Genomic DNA, 20,483 nt, shown 5'->3' on the forward strand with positions numbered 1-20,483 from the left:
GCATGTAATGCGCCAGTTTAACGCTATGAATCTTACTGGAAGTTGCCCGCGTTGTAAACACCCATCCTCCACTGCATAGAGAGATGTGCTGATCCAAGCGAGCCGGTTGTTAATGCTAATTCAATATCTGGCAGCGTGACCAGCACAGACTTAACGTTTTTCTTTACTTCCTCTGCTACCATTGCTAAAACTACAGGCAGACTACAACTAAAACAGTGCAGAAAATCGACACAATCGTTAAGAAAATCCAAGTCAATGGGAGAAGGGAGATGAGAATCGATTGAATTTGCATAGGAAGGTGATGGTCAGGCTGGCTGTGTGGTGACTATTTGATTATTTTCATTTTGGAGGAACTTGCAGATATAGAGACTTTTGTACCACAAAAAAACATGTTTAGGAAAATAAAAGGTTATTTCAGGAAACATATCGGAACATTACCAAGTTCAGCACACTGCAAAAACACAAAGTCTTACTAGATAGCTATGGCTTAGCTTCAAGTACAAATATCTTACTACTTGAAACAAAACATTTTCCCCATGTTATTAGTGAAATTGTCAGCCAATGGAACAAGTACTTATTCATAAAAATTAAGAAATTAGTTACTTAAAACAAGATTCGATATCTTGCTGAAAAGTTACTTGTAAGTTAGTTTCGTCTTATTTCAAGTGTGATAAGATATTTGCAGTAGAAACTAGAACAAAAATAGAATTGCTAAGCGTAAATATATAAATACTCACATGTCTCCACGCTGTTTTCTTCCCTTGGTATGAGACCAGTCTTCACATATGACTTGTCAATTGCCGCCCGGAAGCTCTCGTTGCAGCCTCGCCCCCTGATGATGCGTGAATGAATCCTCTGGACGTTGAGCTCGTCGCCCGCCATGACGTTGGCGGCATCTTTCTGGAGACTCTCCATTGAGCTGGACTTTTTTAGACCCAGGGAAGAGCCGATTTGTCGCTCTTCAAAACCTGCAAAAAAGAGTGAGCAGGGTGGCAAAGGCCGTGAGATTTTTGGCTTTTAATATCACGCAAGCAGGAGTTAGTATGTGTAAATTATGGAACTGGGTCATTTAAATAAATCCTTCATATTTTCAACAAATAGTCTACGTCATTGAAAAAATATAAGGTGAAAGTATATCTATCAAAATGCCTTAATATTGAGGGCTACGAGTGTCATAACTCAACAAATAAATTAATAAATCCTTATAATAATATTAAATCATAGTCAATAAATCAGTATATGGATTCTGATGAGACTTGCTTTATAGATTAAAAGCATCTTTAAAAATAACTTTTAATTCAACTCTTTTTAGATAATGTAATATTCTAATCTTAAGTGTCACGTCTTCATCGGCTGTAAGCGAAAACTCATCATAGCAGAAATGAAGGCGTGAAAAGAATCAGTCTGTGTGATTGCAATGTGTTTCACTTGAGAATTGAGTCAATGATCGATTGTAGCACTACTGAAATGACTAAATTGTGTATGATTCTATGCATGATTTAAACATATAATGACTTCAAGTTACATCTAGTATTTGCATTTCTTGGCTTGTCTTAATGTGTATTACAGTGTATTTACTTTTACTGGTTCAATTAAACTATGTCATCTTTGGAGGATTTAGGAAGTTTGGGGGGAAGGGTATAAAAATCATATTAATATTTCTTCCCAAAGACTATTTACTGTTAAAAAAAATTGCACTTTACTTTGTATCTTTGTTGCTGATTCAACCCCACCCCAAACTTTAAGAGAAAGTATTTACTGTACCGCAGCAGTACAGTCAACTTCCTTTGATTCCATATACTGTAATAATTTTACAAATGTTTAAATAGACCCAACATCTGCATTTTATTTAACTTAGTTTCTTAGAGATACATAATAGACTTCATGGGAATCTCACGGATGTAAGAGTTTTTACTTCTGAAAATGTCAGACATGGCTGTCAGCTACGACGACAACAAACCAGTGGAGGACGTAGATCTCTAGCCTCATGTTGACTATCTAGCTTTTCGCGTCAAACTACCACAAAATGTGCAATTTCACAGAATATTACAATAATTTACATAAACCGTAGCAATGTCTGAGCAAGGCTTTAGGGATGCTATGGGCACTCGTGTTTGTTTGAAAGGGATCACTTTTTTACCATGTATTTATGTGACTACTAAAGTTTGCATGGCAACGCAAATAAACGGTTAACATGAACTGTAAATTGTTAACACGATACGACAGAAAGCATTCTGCCTCTTGTACCGCCGAGCCGTGTTCCAGACAGCTGTAATTATTTATTTTTTTTCACCAATACTTTCGAGAGGTGTGTTTAGGTTATGTAAGCGGAGCTACACTTGGGTATTGGTATTTCATTTTGTCAGGGAGCATCCATCAGCTACCCCGAGTTCTCTCCTTATCCAGCGACTGGTAAACAAGTAGATCTGTTTTTGATTTTCAGTCCCTTCTTCTCCTATTTGACTCAGGCTGCAGCAGGTTACTGTCCAAATAGCATGCACAAGTAAAACTTAAAAAAAACAAAAAAACTTTCAATAATAACAGTAACACTTGTTAGACTTATTGATTCAGAGAACATGGCATATGCTGAGAAAATGTATTCATAAAGAAAGTGTGCCGTTAAAATTCCCTTTAGATTATGAAGGTTTTTGGGTTTTCGGCAGCAAATAGCACTACGTGATTTAGTTTCTGTCACACACATGCAAACAATTTTAGGGACCCCAAAGGAGCAGTAACATTTAACTGATATGAACAGGATCCATGTCACGTTTAAAGCAGCCTAAATGAGGCGTGTTCGACCACTGCCGGTGATCACATGGACCTCTTGGCAAACAAAACAAACACCCTAAATGAAAGAAAACTATTTGTTGCTCAGGAAAGCCGCCCTCTAAACATAAAAAACCGCAATTCCAGCTGAAAGAATTTGCGGGGTATGTCACTGCCAGGTTTGCACAGTCAAAGACTTTGGCTCATTCTTCTTCACTGGATGGTTTTAATATGACCATATGGTGTTGATATATGCTGCTCTAAACATTATGTTTGACTCCTGCTTTCAGTGGTGCTTGTGGAAATTAAAGGTTAGCTGATTTGGACTGAGCAGATTTCACAACAACTTCTTTGTTAAATTTGCTGTATCCAATTTATAGAAATAATATGCTTTTTGCATATTTGTTAAAACTGTATGTATGTATGTATGTATGTATGTATGTATGTATGTATGTATGTTATGAGACAATGTGTGAAGAGAAAAGATTGATCTCCTCCACCTTCTCCCTGACCTAGCATTGCAGTCTGAAGAAATGCACCGCTCCCGAACAAAAACAACCAATCAGAGCCAGGAGGAGGGTCTTAGCGCTGTCAGTCAATCTCATGTAGTCACTGGTAAATGTGCCAATGACAGAAAAACAACTTTCCATTACAGGAAAACTGTTCATCTGCGGTCATGGGTGGCCATGCTAACTGGCCTAGCATTGAAAACATGCTATGCTAGCTGCAGCATAATAGAGAGCAAGTGGGGTGTCACATCCCTAACACCTGCCTCCTGGATGTGATTGGTTGTTTCTAAGGAGGAGGCACAGAAACGTGGTTTTCTTCAGAGATTATCTGTTTTATACCAAACTGTGACAACATAGCGACAGTTTCTGCAAATATGTAATAAAATATTTTTTTTATTAAAGTTACATACTGCAGCTTTAAAGACTAAATTAATAAGTTAAGCTAGTGATGTCAAGGCATTGGTTTGTAGGGATGCAAAAGTACGACGAAGTAAAGCTACCCATAAAAGTATTTTTTTCTTACCCCAAAAAAGTACTTGAGTAAAAGTAACTGAGTAATGTAGCCTAGTTAAAACCCATTTCATAACTTCATCCTACTTAAAACTCAACTTTCTCCCTTGATCTGTCTGTTGAGTTCCCCTCAGGATGCTGTTTAATCTTCCCTAACAAACCCTGGATAAACTGAGACTAAACTAAACAAAAGATGGTTATATTTACTAATTAGATGACTACCGAAAGGAGTTGGTTGCACTGAATTTGAGGTATTTGGAAAAAAAAAAAAAATCTTCCCCTTTCACAATTACCTCTGAACTTGTGTTGGTTATCGGTCAAAAAATACACAGACATTTTTGGGTTGTAGGTTTGATTGATAAAAAATGTGGAAAACTTCAAGCTCACGTATTTTGTGAAGCTATAATCATCTTGTTATATTTTATACTTAAATTCTAAACTATCTTGGCAAATCCTTGCACACAAGGCAGAGTCCTTCACTGCTTTGTTAGCAACTAACACACAGGTCCTCACTGAGTGCTTCACTGTCCTGAGTGCCAGGCAGGTATGGATTTAAGTGGCAAACAAATCTAATAGGCTCAAAGGTCAGCTGTCAGTCACAGGAGTAAACATCGTAATACCGTACATCATTAACACAACCTTTCCCCCCTTTTGGTCAATGCTAATTAGACCATGCAATCGAAGCCAGAAGTGACACTTCATATAGCAAAGCACAACACTGTACTACTGCATCTGTTTTGGTTAGGAACTGTCCTAGATGCACCTTTATTGACAAAATGCTCAGTAGATCAGGATTACTGATGCTTCATCCTAAAAGTCAGGGTTTTCTTTTTTTTTCTTTTGGAAGGACGTAGTTTTTATTTGATTGCTGTTATGGCAAATATGAATGCCAACAGAGAATAAACAGATTTACAGCACTAACAGAGAAAAATTAATTCTCTCTAACTCGCAGACTGTGTAATGTCATTGTATGAAGGACAAGAGAGAAAAACTTTCAATTTAATAAAAAAAAAGAAAAGAAAAAAGCAAAACCACAGCCATACAAAACGTCACAGCTTAATGGTTCAAACACAAATTACCTTGAAATGTTAAAACCATATATTTTTTTTAAAAGGATGGCAATTGTGAATTCCACAGAGTTCATTCAGTACCTGTTCAAAGAAACCCAAATGACATCTGCTGTACTTGTACAGGGAATTATCCTTCTGCTTGGTATTCTGCCCTACAATCCTACTCATCATTGTTTCTAGTCAACGCTCTGGATGACTGAGGGGAGCAAAGACCCAAAGAGAATGGGTGAGCGAAGCAAAAGGAGAGAGAGAGAGAGAGAGAGAGAGAGAGAGAAAGAGAGAGAAAGAGAGAGTTTGCACACAGACCCAAATGCCTCCAACCTGCCTTTGTTTTGGGGGCCCCGGCTCTCCTGGGAGACTTTGACGGACAGCTCTCTGTATACTGGTCTATTATGTGATTCCTATCACACAACGGGAGCCCCAGTGCTCCGCTGCTCATCGCCTTCGTATTCAGAGGGAAGAAAATACAAATTCTCCCATTTGCATACAGACACGGGTTTTGCCACTCCCAACACGTCTGGGGGAGAAATTAAAATGATCAGAATAAGAAAAGAAGACAATCAAATTAAACTGAGAGGAAGTACACCTTGAAACTCATCACGGCTGCAAACAAAACTGGCCAACGCGGTGAGCTCTTTACCGTGATTAAGGCCAAGGACAGCTAATCGGAGACAACCTATTGCTATTAAGGGCTATCAAGGAGATGTGGCAAACTCTATGAATAAATAAGAAGCAGTTATTACAGTGACAGAAGCCCGTGGTATGATTAGAGTGGCTGAAACTATGCTTACCAACCATTATTCACCACAGATCCTTGCATTCACAGATCTGTGTACAGACAGGTTCTCCATTACACATAATTTATTCAGAGAGTTAGCGCTTTACGCTGGGCGTTAAAAGGGTAATTAGGGTAAAAATAGCTTCTAAGGTGGTAGTATAAAGGCCATGCACTTGTATCCTGATGGAAATAAGGTATCTTTGGGTCAGATATGCTATTAGGTCTATCCTAGTGGTGGATCATTAACCTGATGGAGGATGTCCTCTGCAGGCTTGTACAAGCCACACAGCATTTACCATTACTACCTGAACTTATGCAGAATTAAGGAGGCAGAAACATTTGCACTGTATGCTTCAGTAGCTTGTCACGTCTGTGAAATATGTGTGTCACAGGACATGTGTATTGGAATCAAGAGTGTGGAATTTAGTGCTATACTGCATCAGAAAAGGTTAGTTTCTGAATGACTGGCCAACTATCAAGGAAGGAAGTTCAAATGCACAGAGTATGCCCCGAAGGTCAGATATTTACTACTCAGCCTAACTGGAATGAAGGCTGAACATTTATTTTTGCTTCCAACTGGCATCAAAAATAAGGTAATTTGAGCCTACCAACAATTCTACAGACGTGGCACGTTAGATGAAAAACAATCCATGGCAACCTGACTAATCTAGTGATCAAGATGTGAATGATTCAGATTGAAATTGAGAGCGAGGCAAGAAAGGAATGCCCACATTGTGTGACAGGGATATAAGGGCTGGGACATCATATTTGGAGATGCAAACAGAGGTAGTAGTCCTAATTTTGGACTCAAGAGGGAACTGGAGAGTGTGTACCAACTATTAAGGGATAACACTCGTTTCCCCCTCTGAGAAAGTTTACTGTATGGCATTGAAAAGGAGGCTCAACACCATTTATCTGACCTTGGAATCAGAGAGTTAGACAATACGGTAGACTAGACCTTTACCTTAATAAGGTCATGAGGGTTTGCTTGTCTGGTCCACATATGTTTTGTGAAGGCTACTGACTGTGTCTCTCAAGGCTTTTTATAGGTACTATTGGAGTATGGAGAAGCAGAAGTGCTTTTAAGGGCTACTGTATCTGGTCCTTGTAGAACTGAAGTAAGAGTTGAACCCAAAAGCAAAAATCTTGATTTAGAAATCCTTGTATCAACCTTCACCCATCACTGTGAGATATAGCTCATGATTGAAAGAGCAAGATCGCTGATGCAAACAAGTACAATAAGCTTCCGCTGCAGGGTGGATGGGTTTTACCTTAGGCATAGGCTTAAGAGTTTCATCAATCATGGTGTCAAAGTAGATCCCCTTCTCCTCTGCATCGAGAGGACTGAGTTGAGATAATTTGGGTAATTGGTGTGGATTTTTTTCAAGGCAGGTCTTGTTGGCAGAAGTCTTGTGAAATCTCTGAAGGTGGATTGTGTTTTTTGTAACCAACTGTTTTACTGTTGTCATGACACTCTTGTAAAAGAGATCTTTGATCTCAAGGAGTTTTATCCTGGTTAAACAAAGGTTAAAGAAGAAGGTATAATATATACTTTCTGGCCCAGGAGGGTCTAGGGATCTCCAGAATGCACTAGAGAGAATTGGACAGAAGGTTATACAGACAGATGGACAGAGCAAAGATTTTTTTTGTAGGTGAGATGAACTCCACCATTAAACCCAACTTTTAATTCCAAATATCCATGTGTTAAAAACTCTCGGGCCGTCTGTGTTAATGTAATATGTTAAATTCTGAAGTATAAAGAGTCTGATTATAAGGGATCAATTGCAAGAGCTGAAGAGGCCAACCGGCTAAGAATATCTACTTGCTGAAAAAGCCTCTCCACTGCCTGGCTCTCTTTGGCCTTCCATACTTCGATGAGCATTAAGTGTTTTCTTTAATTTGCACCCAGAATGAGCACAATAGCGCTGGCATCAGTTGCCGGTTCCGTACTCAATACCACAAAAGTCCCTCTCAGCAATATGAAAAGAAAAGAAAAACTCATTTGACTATGCAGCAATTACATCAACACTCTTTGCTGTGAGAGTGTAAAGGGGCCACGATCCCACATCTAATAAATAGCTATTTCTGATCTGGTTATGAAAAAACAGAATAAGCCTGTTTTTCACCATTCACTTCTTGACCTACAGACCCACCGGAACGATTGTCTGAAATAATGATGACAGTGTAACAAGCGTTCGCTGCTCGCTCCCAGTGATCCCTGTGTTGCAGTTAATCTCATCGGTCTGTGCTTAACAACCCACCGCCTTATTAGTTAGTGCACTTGATGCCACGTTACCAAGCACAAGCAAAGCAAAAGAAGGCCGAGTCAGAATGTGAAGGATGGATTCAATTATCCAAATAGAAAATATCTTACACCCGATGTAAAAACCTGTCCATCATGAGGCTTACAAGTGCCTGCGATGAGATAATGTATTAATACTGGAAGATGGCCCATCATACGTCTTTCTTTCTTTCTTACTTTCTTTCTCCCCTTCTTCGCTTAATCTTGACAGATATAAAGCAGCGGGGAGTCTGACAAGTTTAATATATTTCTATAAAGGCAGGCCTCAAAGTCATGTGATCTGTATGCTGAATTGAGTATGGAGACTTCAAAAGTGGTGAAAGTGAAGGGAGGGGGAAACAAAATGGGGAAAAAATTGAAAGTTGTGGACTGAATATATGAGGAGTGCTTTAAACCATAGGACTTGCAGAGAATCTGAACAAAATCAGAGAAAAATCTAAAAGATCTACAGTAGCTCCCAAAAGTATTAATATGCATTGAACTTTTTCAATTTTAGCTAAGCTACAGTGAGGTAGAGCAGGGTTTTTTTTATTATGGTTGTATGTGATAGTTTAACAGCAAATGAAGTAAAATGAAGGAAATATATAGTTTTAATTGTTTTTTTTTGTTTGTTTTTTTACATAAAGATATGAAAGGTGTGCCAGGCAATTTCAATCACCACCACTCCAACAAAAACTTTCAGAATCACCTTTTTATTACAATAAAGCATCAGAAAAACCTTTCACCTAGTTTTACTTTTACCAGCTAAACTTTGTAAATGTGGTGTCTCCTTTAAACTTATGATGTCAAAACTGACCTTTACAATATTTGAATCTCAGTCATCAACTGAGAAATCATCGCTACACATCAGATGTTTTGGTCAGTGATCCAATAGTTATGGTTCCAAAGCAACTCTAAACTTCTAAACAGAGGACTTTTAATAAGGTAAAAGTTGATACTTATTCAAGTGCAATAAAACATTTCAGAAATTCAAAATGTGACTGCAACACACTGTTCTTTTTAGTCTCATCAGAATTTAAAAGCAGGTTATGGTAAACTGAAGTCTGAGTTTGAGAGATAGAGCGAAAGCCTCAAGCTATGCAAGCCTGACAAGGGACGCCAACAATAAATTAAGAACGTGAAGCACCTTCACCGAATAAAAACACAAATAAACCAGATGTTATGCGTGTTGGACGCTAAAGACTTCCTGGTGTTAATACAAATACGTATTAAAATACAATTATTTGCTACTTCGTCACATTTGCAGTAAAATACTTCAAGCGGTAAGAATACTCTTGCAAAGGACCTAAAACCTTTTCAAGAAAAAATAAGTTTTCTTATACATTTTAAATGAATAGCAAAGCAGCTGTCAAAACACGACAGAGAACAGAGGAGCGCTGCTTAGAGTTTCTTCTACTGACACACCCGTATAATAATAATTCAACAACTGTAGATCAATAAGATTGGTTATAAGATGAGACAGGAACCACAGTGTGAGCAGATGACCCAGTTTCAGAAGAAAGACACCCCGCCAGCTTCAGCTAATCAAATTGACGAATAAATGGCGGCTCCAGTTTGGTACAATTATGGATCTTTTTTTTGATTAAATGTGTTGATAAAATATGCATTTGCTCTGAAGACAAACAGCGTCATTACGGTGAGTTATCTCAGCATCCTGTCCTTTCTGCTCTCTTCCTGTTCTCAGGAGCGACAGTCAATTACATTTTCAACACACAAAGCGCATAATGGAAACCAATTTAATGCTCCGAGTGAAACCAACCCAGTGACCTCTTATTAACATCTTCCTAAGCAGCTTTATGTTGGAAACCCGGTCCCTGAACTTGATGGAGAAACCTGCAGACTGCTGACTGATGTAATTACACACGGATCCGAGAGAATCCACAGGGAAAGTTCTGTGCAATTACCGTCTTCTTAGTGAAAGTTCACCTAACATTACGTTAAGATTTAAATAAATTCTAAACGCATGAAACAGCAAACAGTTTGACATAAATCCTTTGTTTTAAGCAAAGATTGCTCTCAATAAAAGCTTGTCTCTTAAGGAGGCTCCAGTGTGTCAATTTCCGAGTAGAGGGCTCTAAATAAAGAATTATGACTTAGAAAACATGAAGATGAATAAATCATGGCAGCTAAAAATGTCAGATTCTTAGGTTAACAAGATCGCCTTGTTGGAAGATTAAAAATACCTCCTATACCTTTGGTGAATGTCAGATACATATTAGCTACCAGGCTAAGCTACCATCAACACTCTTTGATCTGGAAGCAGTTGCAACAAGAATAGAGACGAGATATTTAACTACTCAACATGATTAAGGTTTAAAGAGAAAGCCAGAAGAAACAACAGCTGTCTTGCAAAGCTGACTGTTTTGTTTTTATGGAGTCATTTCATTTGTTGAATCCTAGGTGCACAAAGGAGCGTTATCACATATACTTCCTTCATGATGCTGTTAAAATGTTATAACCATCACGGCTCCCAAGAAACTCAAGCATCAATGAAAACATCCAAACCCCAAGACTATTCGTATCATCGGGATTATTGGCTTTACTATTTTTTTCACTGTTATTGTTATCATAATAGCAACGCAAAATATTGCGATAAAACTTTAAGTCCATATTGCTCACTCCTATTGGCATTTCTTCCATTATTTAGAAATAGTCTGTGTATTTTTTTTAAGGAAAATGGCCTACTGATGCTGCTCTATCAAGTCTGTGAACTCCAAAGCACTTAATATTAAAAACATCAAATCAATCATTTGAATTCCTCTCTCAGACCACAACCCAACTTCCTCCATTATTATTATTGTTATTATTATTATAGTCACAGTTCTGATTACAGACGCTCTCAGTGAGTGCCATCTGGAGACGTCCTTGAAGGAAGCAGGTCCAAGTGGAAAACCATTTGGACCAACCCATCGATATAATCTGCCTCAGAGGAAGGCCTGATATATATATATATATATATATATATATATATATATATATATATATATATATATATATATATATATATATATATATATATATATATATATTTATATATATATATATATATATATATATATATTTATATATATATAATTAACGCATATTTCTTTGTAACTGTATGCTTTTTTTTATAACTATACAGTATTGTTTTATCTTGTGTTGTAATTTTGCCCTCACTGAACATCATATTTTTGGTTTTTCATATAAGTGAGAATCTAATGCGGGACAATACTTTACATTACTGTTTTATTCTATTAGAAGTAAAACTATTAAAGCCCACTGAGAAAGTAAAGGTAAAATGTGTTGCATCAGTCAAGTAAAGCTGTAAGCGATGTTGGGCGGCGCCTTAAAACTTACCAAGATCCATGCTTTTGGACTTGCGGTTCTTGATGATGTCCAGATGAGCCGGGCTCTCGTACTGCTTGATGCGCTTCTCTGACATACTCTGGCGGGCGAAGCCCTCCCTCTGGAAGGAAGCATCGGGTTCTGCGTCCGGACTCAGAGAGCTGTGGCCCATCGGGACAAAAAGGGAAGAAACAGAGAGGCAGATTAAACATGATGTTAACGCAGTTTACTTGATTGCAGGATAAACATCTTTAAATGTTCATCATGTACATCACGTTTCGCAGCCGTGACTGGGGCCTCTCCTGCGATACGACCGAGGAATAAAACTGACCTATTAATATTTACACATCCACAAACCTCAGCCCAGTCACCATCAGATAATGAATATCGACATTCGATGCTCACACTTGCATATATATGTATACACACTGTTTAATCTTTCATTTTAATGACTCTTTTTAATGAAGGACACCTCCACCTCTGCCTAGGTTTGGAATAATTAGAGAAGAGGAGGCCGTGTGCTACCCCAGTGAGGTGAGAGAGCTCCAGGGTCAGGGCCACTCAATTCCCATCCATCCACCCCAACCCACCCTCTAAACGTGTATGTCTGGAGCGTGACAGAACCCAACCCGCTTCAGAGAACTCCCTTTAAGACCTTCAATATCTCCGTCTGGATCTTAATTAAAATAAAATCAGAAGGGAGTTTAAAAAAGGGAGGTAGTGAGGGAAGGAGAACTGTACTTTCTGCATAAAGAAATGATGCTGCCATTCACTCAGAGACAAAATAATTGATAACGAATGGTGTATATGCATTAGATGACTATCGCTGTGCTTTCGATTCTATCAGAGATAATATGCAGAACCTGCCAGAGGTTTACATACATTCATTCAGTCAATTACACATTTCAGCTAGTAGGACATGAGGGAGGTATAATTATAAAGCATATACTTTCAATTATTCTGGAAAAGAAAACTTGGGTGTAATGTTTGAATTTCCCAAATGCTTAAATTGAAAACAGGGTCAATATTACACATATTTTCCTAAATATACACATAAAACCCCCACTATTGTGGCCACTTTGCAGAAAAACCATACTTATTTTGAAGTGGGTTTAAATTCCAACTGGATATTGTACCACTACTCATTATCAGAATATGAAAAGCTCATTTAAATCTGTTAGTTTCCTGGCACAGGCCAAAGTTTTATCCACAGGGTTGAGTTCGGGGTAATTCTACAGCTTAATGTTTGCCAACTTATGATGTGTTATGATGTGTGTCGTGGGATCATTATCCTGTTAGAGGCATCAGTTGTGACGAAGTTTCAACCATCCAACTGCAGTTCGTCTTTATTCCACAGGCTTCTGAAAAGGAGGCATGAGTCGGTCCATGTGGGAAGTTGCAAAATTTACAAGGTGCCGGTTTTGGGGAAAGGTGTTTCTGTTTAGGTCAGCACCCTCTCAACCTATGCTGATTTCCAACATAACTGTTTCAGCGCCTTTTGGATCCTAATCAGCTCTAGCCTCAGTGGTTCCTGGATTTTTATTTTTTTTAAAACATCTCCACCAATTTCCTTTCATCTGAAGGTGACAGTTGAAGTCAGATGGTTGGAACTTAGACATAAGTCATAAAACACAGTTGGCGAGCCCAACAGGAAAATGTTGCCAAACATATCAAAGCTGGTTTTGGAATATAATACAGTATATAAGCAGGCTATCATTAGGAGTCTGGAATGTTCCTATAACCTCAATTCTATGGAGGATAGGATCTACTTTTATAGAACCAAGGGTGTGCCAGAAAAAAAAAAAAAAATATTTAAATGGACTTTATGAATTTGCCAAGAAAAATTCAGCAAGAATTATGGCTGAATGGATTTAATTTGTACAGTCCTTCTTTACCAATCACTTAATGTATTTTACATTTGAGCTACATTCGCCCAATGGCAACTTATGGTTAAGTCGCCTTGCCTGGGGGCATATCAACATGAGGAAGCTGGAATTAAACCTACAGCTTTCGGACGGTGAGATGACTACTCTTTCCATCTGAGCCACAGTTACAATGGCTACTTTTGCAACCATACTCAGGGATGAAAAATAGTCAGGTTTTTGCCAGACATTTGACCAAATATTACTGGTCAAGCATGTACGTATGGCTTTAAACCATACGTAGAATAGGACCTTTAATTATTACAACACTGGCTTTGTGGTGTGCATTTCCTCGAACTTCCTATATGTTCACGTATAGTGAACCTAATATCCCATCCTTGTACTTTCACCCATACTCTTTTAACTGTCTTTGCTATCTCTGTTACAGGTGAATGTCTGTTCTCCAAGTCAGGGTGGTCAGGAACAACTCCGCTCTGCTAGCGAAGTGCACAGCGGAGCGGAGACGCATGAAGTATAAACACAGGGTGATGGAGAGGTTGTTGCGTTGCATGAAGCAGCAATACCAAGAAGACCTGACAGCATAGACATCATACATTCTTCAATCATCTATCTGAGGACTTGTTCCTCCTGTTCTGGTCTTGCAGCTTTCAAGCCCGTGATCGGCTTTTCCTCGCAGCTGCAGACGGTCACGTCAATCAATACAAATTAACATGTAATGCATCACTCAAGGGAAGGGAAAAAAGATATAAGCCACAATATGATTGAGTCACAGGGCCAGCAAAAATGAAAAAGAAATGCTACTTATAGTTTGTAAAATACGGTAAGTCTAAAATGTCTTGTGATGGTGTAAATGATTACAAATGTGTTTTTGAAGCAAATCCCCTTAGACCAGCCTTTGTTCTGAGCTTTTTCCACTTCAGAACTGATGGCACTTGTTTGCATTTAAATCATTCTTTTTAAGGATGTCAACCCTATTTAACAAAATACCTGCCTTGTGTGTAACAGAGGGACTGGTGTCAACTTGTCACTTCGCCATCCACCATACCTGACAATTCTAACTAAGATCAGGCTGCCTCGCAGGGCCAACTCCAGATGACACAGGAAGAGAGTGAGGCGGAGCGGGGAGAGGGGGATGACAGCACAGATGTATTATTCATTTATTCATCATCTTTCGCTTTTTTCTCCTGTCATCATTCCGGGGGCTCACAAAATCAGCTTGCCCTCTATTTTCCTACTTCCACAAATGTCATTTGTCAGAGCATGACTGAGACAGCGCCGGCTAGAAAGGGACACATTTTCACCCCGCATTTAGGATTAATTCACTCTTACTCCTGTTGTTTTACCGGAACAATTGAACACACGCAAAGGACGAGGACAAAATAAGAGGCCCGCAGACGCACTGTTGCTCATCTACAGAGACTTGATGAATGTGCGACCATTTGGGGGAGTAATTATGCAGACAAATGGTCAGCATCCAGCGTGTCTGGGTGAAACTGGTGAGAAATATGTGGGCAGTAGGAGTGAAGTTCAGCGAGACAGCTCTGCAGTGGTGTCAATTCGCTTAGTGGGGAATCAAATTTAAGCTGGCAACTGTTTTAGCACCGCTTTTGATTGAATATGAAACACACAGAGGAATGACTAAATGCACAGCGTGAGAGCCTACAACAACCTGATGAGAAAAAAGGCAATTGTATTATCAGAACCACCAGCTGTCTCGGCTCCCACTGATTGTTTTTGGCATTGTGGTGCCAATTCCGTTAAACAGCTTTGATCAGAAGATGCATAAATCTTTCGTGGGTGGGAGGAATTATGCAAAAATTGACTTTTTTTTAGCTTGATATCTTAATGATCTCTTTCCCTCATCAAACACATACCTGGAGTGTTGCTTCCACTCTTTCGTGCGTGTTTCAGGAATCCTTGAATCTCCCCTGGCAACCATTCAGGAGTGACTAAACAGCTGCTCATATAATATGTCAGCAATTTACCCAAAAGCTCAACATGGAGCTTCAGTCCATGGTTCCACCAGACTAGCGGCAGCAACAATTAGCAAACACCTGGTAGAACTCATCATGCAAACTACAACATTCCTCAGAGCAGTTGGAAACAGCATCAATGGAGAGCCAGCTGAAGGGGGCGTGTCCAAAGAGGTAAAAGGTTCTTAAAGAGACAGAGGTAAATTTCAAGTTGCCAGATATGGGTATGATACAAAATCAAATTTCTTTAACATGTTTTTGATCTGTACAGTTTTTTTTTAATAACAACTGAAGGTAACATAGTTATTTGGTTGTGCTATCAAATGGCTCTATGACTGGAAAATACATAATACCCCTTTTTAAATAGTACAGTAAATTGTAAAAGTAATATTTTCTACATACTGTAAGTAAAGCGCTTGACTCCAACACATTCTACACTCTACTTGGTTTATTTTTAGAACATGTCTCTGACCCTTAAGCAGTCAAACATTTGCAGATGCAGTACAGCAATTAACTGCAGACTATATATTTCCCTATAGAGGCGCCTTTTTGTAAATAGATTAAATACTTAAGTAGACTTGGAATATGTTTGCCACAACCCTGAAACATGCGTCCCATTATAGCCTGAAAGTAAAAAAAAAATCTATTGGAGAAAAAAAACTACAAAAAAAAAACAACAGGACCTTGACCATATAGCTAATTCTCACATGAATCAGATAGATCATTCAAGTACTGACAGTGTCTTTGGATGGTTGATTCCCCACACGCCTCTATCCCATTTTTAATAGTCTTCCAAATCTAGATAGATCATACATTTTCCCAATTTCTCCTTCCATAAGCAGATTTTAAAAGCATTTTTTTTTTTGCCAATTCTGAGCAGATGGTTTCCTCTCCATTTAAATTTCTCCCATCATCTAAAATTAACCAGAGCTGAGTATTGCTCATAGGCAAAACCACAACTTCAACTTGCATTTTGCATTAGCGTTCCCATCTCTGCCTTCCTCGCAGGAAACGAAAATGTGTCAAACTGCACACTGGCCTTGTCGCAAAGTGGCGCCTGCTAAAAGCTCTCTGCGCTGACAATCACCCTATAGTCACTTTATCTATAATTAGCTTATGTGCGAAATAACAACTTGATTTTTAAAAAACATGCATAGAAAACCCATCTTATTGTGAATAAAAAGTAAAAGTCCTAAAAAATATTTACATGCGTCAAGACCAGGATAGAAGAGAAACCAGAGAAATGTTCTCCAGAGGTTTGAGTGCTCTGATTCAGCTGACTGGATGGCTGAGCTGCTGATCGCTGGGCTGCCCTCAGTGCATAAGGCATTACATGTGAAGTTGCTACAGACGTGCACCAGAGGACAACCAGAAAAAACACTTTTCATTCACCTTCAGAAAACGGTGACCTATTTCAGACCGTTTTAAAACTGACTAGCGCTGAAGTCGGACCGACCGGTGACAAATAATAGTGAAAAATAATAGTTGTTCTTAGCAGCGAATGCTACATACCACAACCTTACCAAGTTTTGCTGACGACAACATTCTTTCATGTACAAGTCACTACTAAAGGAAGACGACTTTTCTATGAATACTTTGTAGATGTGTTTTTAGTTTTTCTGGGTGGATAAGTGGATTTTCTCCTGGTACTCTGGCTCAAAACATATATATTATGTTAATGGGTCTTTCTAAATCATCCTTAGATTTCTGTGGGTGCTTAAATGCATGCATTTGTTTTGTTTGGTGTTTCCATGGATTATACAATTGTGCAATTTGACATATTGAAAATAAATTTGCTGAATGGAAAAACGCCAAACTCAAAAAAACACTGGAGCAAATCACAAAAAAAAGATGGTGACAGGAAGTGGTAGGAGGATGATGTTTTTGTAATGACTTATTGTGTAAACAAACTCATTCATGTATGATTTTAATTGCTCATCTTATTTAACAGAATTGCCACAATTGTGAAATTGTGTTTTTTCAACATTAGAGGGAATATTGACAAAGTTCTGTACACATTTGTAATGGAAACAACTTTTGTGGCCCGAAAAGGACTAAAGACCCCCTCCAATGACTCCTGGAGACGAGCATAAGCAGAAACCCAGACCTCTTTGCTACCCTGAACGTATGAAGGAGCACAGATGACATTAAATGGGGATTAGAGATGTCTGCATGTCATCCAAGCAAGAAGAAGACTTAAGTTGACAACAGAAAGGATAGACTGAGTACAGCAAAGTTGCTCTATCCTATTAAGATTCCAACCTCTGTCAAAGATTTGCAGAGGACACACACCAAATCAACTGTTTTTGTAATGCTAGCTTTGCTAACAGCTGTAAAAAAAACAACTATTAACTAACACTAGATTCTCCTAATCATATCTCTTTTCTTTTGTTTTGAATGTCAGAAATGCTGCAAATCTAATTTCACTTCTTCTTATGCTGCAGTTCCTGAAGAGAAACCAGCGTTGCCAGAAATCACTTGCCACTAAAATCCTTAGCGAAACAGGTTGCATTATCACAAATATTGAGATTCAGCTGCAGCACAATCAAAGAGGCACAGTGTGCCACATGTCGCTGCCACACCCCGAGCATTGTGCAGCGAGCTGGAGATAAACACAAGGAGGGGGACTGAAGGAATGAGAACATTCATGACATGTTTTTAGCAGTGGCGTCCCAGTGAAACGTACTCAGTATGCACACAGCTACAGGGCACTTGTGGCATTTCTGGAATAAAAAAAAAATGGATGTGTGTTACCTGACAAATATAGTCACGCCCAACCTACATGAACTTTTCAGATTAGTCAAATTGTCTGTGTGTGTGTGTGTGTGTGTGTGTGTGTGTGTGTGTGTGTGTGCGTGTGTGTGTGTGTGTGTGTGTGTGTGCGCACTACGGGCCTTTTTGCATTTCTATGTCATTATGTTGATAACTTGATGAGAAAAGGATGAGCTTAATGGAGCACTGGGGGATCTTAGTTACCCTGCTGATTATAGAGACTATTAGGGAGTCAACCCAAGTAGGCAGTCTGCCTGCAAAGTTTGTTTGCTCGGGTCTGTGTGGACCTTTTTTCCACTTTATATGTTAATTTGTGAAATTGTTTACCAGCCAATGTGTATCTAAACACTCGCGAGACTGCGCGCGTCTGTGTGTTTGTGGGTGTGAGAGAAAAAAAAAATGTCTGCCTGTATGTTTGACTGGAATCCTTTTCCATTCTGGCTGGTTGACAGCCTGTGTCAGGGCTGCCTGCGAAATGATGTCTCCACCTGTGACATCTCACAGAGACCGAGGAGGACACAGTCTAGTTCACTCTCCTCTCTCTCACACCGTCTCTCTGGTTGTCCGATTCGCCGCTCTCTTAACTTAATAGGAGCTGACACCCGCGTCAGCCACGTCCAGGAGGAAGGTCCAGACCGCACTAACCGCTGCTGCAGAGCTCCCGCTTGTTTTCTATTGTTTCATATTATTTTTCTAAGGATTTTATCATAATCTCTTGCCATTTTTTTTTTTAGACGATTTGCTTATATTTGGGTTTCAGTAAGGTCCAAAGCCTGAATATATTTGCCAATCGATATAAGTCAGTACACACAAATAATGAAACAAGACAGGCTTTCACTGCCTGCACAGTGAAAGCCTGTCAAAATCTTACAGTGCATTTCTGGTCTCTTTTTTTGTGAAAATATCTTAGCACACTTGAAATAAGACAAAAGTAACTTTCAACTAACATTTCAACAAGACATGGGAGCTTTTTTTTTAAGTCAGTAATTCATGGAATATTTAGTGAAAAGTTATAGTTCCACTGGCAGATTTCTTCTATAATGATGCATTTACAACCTCCAATGCCTTGCTGAAATTATATTTGTAAGTTAGCCTTGTCTTGTTATTTGCACTACAGACTACAGCAAAAATCCCTGCAGTGTTAGAGGTTTCTCATTATTTATTATTATTATTAATATTATTATTATCAAGAATCTGTAGTAAGATGTGAAAATGACAAGAATGGATACTCCACATACAAAATGTTCTTTTAGAAAGCATAATGGTGAAATATTTCTTTTTGCGGGTGAAAACCTCTAGATGACTATGACTGCTCCTAAATATTCAACAAAGCATTGATTTGGAGAGAAAATTTCAAATCCATGCCACACTAATCAGGTTTTAGTCATAAAAAAACCATGTATTCTGTTTATTCCACTTCATAATTATTTGAAGTAACTTTGTAATAAGTAACTTTGCAACTTATTACAAAGTTACTACTTTGTAATAACATATCAACCAAAATCTTGAGACTACACTGAAGTCTGTAGTTTTAAAATGGCAAAAGGGGAAAAATTCGAAGGTGATGAAAACTGCAGCTTGAGCAATTAAAATGTTAATTTGTGTTACAAACTAACATTTTTGTCCTTTCACTCTGAATATGTCTCTTTTTGTTTTTAAACAGAACAGTGTGTTTTAGTGAAGGAACAGTGTTGTAAATATACCAAGCTTAGCAAACTGCAAATTTCCAGTCCTGTAAAAATAAACAAAATACAAGCATTCATACAATTTAATACATAAAAATAAGAGAAACAGTTAAAACAATAACTCTACACAGTCGGGGAAACCTATTTTAAGAGCGTTATATTAAAATCATGATGACCTTTTACACCTCCAAAACTATGTGTGGCACAAAAATAATAACTAAAAACACAAATATAAGTCCTTGAGTTCTGGAGTATAATACAGTCTTTAAAAGTTAATGATTTATCAGAACTCTGCTGCAGGCACAAAGTTTGATTTGTTCAGCATCAAAACTGGGATCAGCTTAAGAAAAGAACAAAGATCACCGTGAGTTCACAGACGAAAGAGAGAGTTTGAATTTCTGTGAAGAGAGAACGCTTTCATTCCTCCCTCAATCAAAGCCAAGATGCTGCAGCGCTCCTTTTGTCTCTAAAACGTCTCCTAAGCACACACTCACACAAATACTATCACAGAAAAGCTGAAAAGTCACTCTTTTATTATACCTTAAAGACAAAGTAGGTAGCGTTTCAGTAAAGATCACATATAATGCAGCCACTTTTGTGAAAGGAAAACGTTTAAACGTGAACGTGCGATGGAGCCGAGACGCCAAAAATAACACTTCAGGCCGTGGATTTAGTGCAGTTCGCTGCACACCTGACGGGACTGACCCTCTGAGTATCCTCGACTCAAATGTTTTTCCTAGATCTTGGTTTAGGATTTAGGATATTTAGACAGCACGGGGCTGAGCGCAGGGGGAAAACACACACGCCCTTATGAAAGCACAACTGCACTCCATCAACTCCTGAGACAAAAACCAGGTGGAGAGAAGAAGCATTCCTCTTTTCTTCCTGCTTTACTCGACTAAATCTGC

General features: G+C 38.6%; 1 protein-coding gene across 2 annotated transcripts in view; it reads right to left on the reverse strand.

Annotated features, from left to right (window-relative positions):
- LOC106931385 (partitioning defective 3 homolog) overlaps positions 1–20,483 on the reverse strand; it is a 389,759-nt gene that overhangs the window by 146,658 nt on the left and 222,618 nt on the right. For both annotated transcript variants that reach the window (XM_088001335.1, XM_088001334.1), the window contains 2 exons: positions 11,275–11,423; positions 738–968 (listed from right to left, as the gene is read on the reverse strand). In XM_088001335.1, the coding sequence (XP_087857461.1) occupies positions 738–968; positions 11,275–11,423 (380 nt within the window). The remainder of the gene's footprint in view (positions 1–737; positions 969–11,274; positions 11,424–20,483) is intronic.

The sequence above is a fragment of the Poecilia mexicana genome, unplaced genomic scaffold (assembly GCF_051168715.1).
Source record: "Poecilia mexicana isolate PSO_F unplaced genomic scaffold, ASM5116871v1 scaffold_20, whole genome shotgun sequence".
NCBI lineage: Eukaryota > Metazoa > Chordata > Actinopteri > Cyprinodontiformes > Poeciliidae > Poecilia > Poecilia mexicana.